This window comes from Propithecus coquereli, unplaced genomic scaffold, assembly GCF_000956105.1.
Source record: "Propithecus coquereli isolate 6110/MARCELLA unplaced genomic scaffold, Pcoq_1.0 Scaffold184, whole genome shotgun sequence".
Taxonomy (NCBI): Eukaryota; Metazoa; Chordata; class Mammalia; order Primates; family Indriidae; genus Propithecus; species Propithecus coquereli.
In genome coordinates this window covers 385,855-388,355 of record NW_012143190.1, presented here as the reverse complement: position 1 = coordinate 388,355, position 2,501 = coordinate 385,855, and the positions used below count along the sequence as shown (strand labels likewise).

At 33.8% G+C, this 2,501-nt stretch overlaps 1 protein-coding gene across 1 annotated transcript in view; it reads left to right on the top strand.

Moving 5' to 3' along the window:
* Positions 1-695: 695 nt before the first annotated feature.
* The window catches only part of CERS3 (ceramide synthase 3), a 132,524-nt gene continuing 130,718 nt past the window's right edge, over positions 696-2,501 (top strand). Inside the window, exons 1-2 of the mRNA XM_012642688.1 lie at positions 696-868; positions 1,355-1,382. Coding sequence (XP_012498142.1) covers positions 696-868; positions 1,355-1,382 — 201 coding nt within the window. The remainder of the gene's footprint in view (positions 869-1,354; positions 1,383-2,501) is intronic.

The window sequence follows — 2,501 nt, the reverse complement described above, 5'->3', positions numbered from 1 at the left end:
GGCTAGGCTCAGTGCCCACCATCTTGTTCCCACAGCACCCTGTATATACCTTTTTTATTGTACCTAAAAAAATTTCATGAAAGTTAACTTTTCAGGCCTGCCTTGCCTGCAAGACTATTAGTTCCTCAAGGCAGGAACCCTGTCTTTGAAATTAATCTTTGTATCCTCAGTGCCTATCACAGTGCTTCACAAATAATAGAATCTCAATAAATATTTACTAAAATGGATTAATTTGAACTCTTTGTTGTAATATGAAGTTAAATGTTCCTGTCCTTTGTCTCCTAGGAAATTTCTTAGGGTACTAGTGAAGATTTATACATACTTAGAGCTTTCAGGGGGTTAACTTTCAGCATATTAAAGTTGTAGAGCCTATTGTTGAGTTATTTTTTTATACCATAGAATCATTTAAGAGGAAAATACATACCCATAATATTCACATATGTTCTGCTGAAAGTATGAACAGTGATGTTTTAAACTTTGTCATGCTATAACCAAAATTGTTCTGAGAATATTCGAAGAGTTATTTTTATTTAATGCAATGAAGTGTCATTAAACCTATTACATAATAGTGTTCCATTCTTACCTTATTTTCAAAACTCTCTGGTGTCAGTATTTTGAGAGAAGGTACTCAACGTTATTCCAATATTAAGTGTTTGTTTTACAAGTCTAATGTATTCTTTTTCCATTTCTCTAGAATGTTTCAGACGTTTAAAGAATGGTTCTGGTTGGAAAGATTCTGGCTTCCTCCAACAATAAAGTGGTCAGATCTTGAAGATCATGATGGGCTCGTCTTTGCAAAACCTTCTCATTTATATATGACAATTCCATGTGCTTTTCTCTTTGTGATTATCAGATATTTATTTGAAAAGTAAGTAGTATTTGCATGTCTTTTCTCCCCATTCCCCTTCTTTGCTCAATGCTAGAATAATAGAGTCTTAGACTTGGTGAGATCTTTAAAGAATCTATTGTTCAGAGGTTGCCACTAATGGGGGGATTCTTGGGGGAATTAATGAAATCAAATGCACTTCAAATGTTACCTGTAGGCTTAATAAGAAAAAAATATTACTAGAAACATGGGTCCCCTTGAGTCCTTTAGTTTTACATTGAAGAAATTGAGATCAAGAGAGGTTAAAGACCACAGAGCTTCTTAGTGTCAATGACAATGCAAAAACCCAGTTCATCTCCCATGCTTCCGTGGTGTCTAACAACGCGTATGTATTCCCAGAAAGGCAGCACTAGATGAGTTGGGATGCATTATCATTCTATATTGCCTATAAAGTCACAAAAATGGCTCATTAAAGATCAAACCAAATATTTCTGTATAGCATAGTTTATTTTAAAGGTTTATTTAAAGGTTTAATAGCTGCCCTTTATTCCAAAGTATAAAGAAATTAAAGAAAAAATATGTTTACTTTCTCAGGAAAAGGAAACATCTTTTCTTTTTCTTCTTGACTTAATTTAAATAGATATCATTTCCAACCTTTTTATTAAAATTGTACTAGTGTTATGATAACAGTAGATAAATGTTCATCTATAATCTCTGTAGTTGTCTTTATTGAAAAAACTATTATTAGCACATTAATTCATTTGGAGCAAAAAGAATATTCAAATGTCAAGCACTGGAAAAACTTAAGACAAAATCTGGTAAAGATCATTTTGTCCAAGACTAACTGTAATGCAGATCATATGTTTATAACCATTTGCAGGGTCCTTATCTCAAGAGTTAGTTTGACCAACTCTGTTTCATGAACTCTCCAGAAGGTTTTTTGTACAAATAACAACTTCACTTGGGCCAACAATGTGCTATTGCTATTGATAGGGAGAGGAAGGCCCTGGATACCACTAAACCCTAGCGGAGAGCATTTGAAAATATACTTTCTTTTTGACTGTTAATTCTATTTTTACTCACATATTTGGATTTGTCAATGAATGCATGAACAAATAAAGTACAATTTACCCTTGCATTTCAAAATTAGCAAATTACTCTTTATTATCCTGAAATATTTGCTTTTCTTGCATTGTGTCTGGTGATCTTTGAATTTGGCATCCAGGTCTATTACTTATTTCTGTTGCAGATTTCCTACTTTTCAGTGGACAGCTCCATTTTTCACAGTTTGGCCAGGACTATGAGCCAGAACATTCTTTTGGTTGCCAAAGCAGCACAGCTGTGGAGGACCAGTTTGTCATGGCTTGGTCTTGGCCTCTACAACAACAATCAGGAAAGAATCCAATCCTCTTTTAATCCCTAGGACCATTGTTGCTTCTTCTCAAGGAATTAAGTATAGTCTATATCTTTTCTATCTCCTTATGACTTTAACTCCCAATAACTCACCCTTAGCTTTTTCCATTCTGTGACACTACAGAAAACTATGTGTTGCTCCACTAGCCTTGTATCTCTTTTAATGCAATAGAAGGAAGGAAATTTAACAGGGAGAGAAATAATACTTTTTCGAGTATAAGTTTATATTTTTTCCCAGACTTCTATATCATTTGTAGTAGAT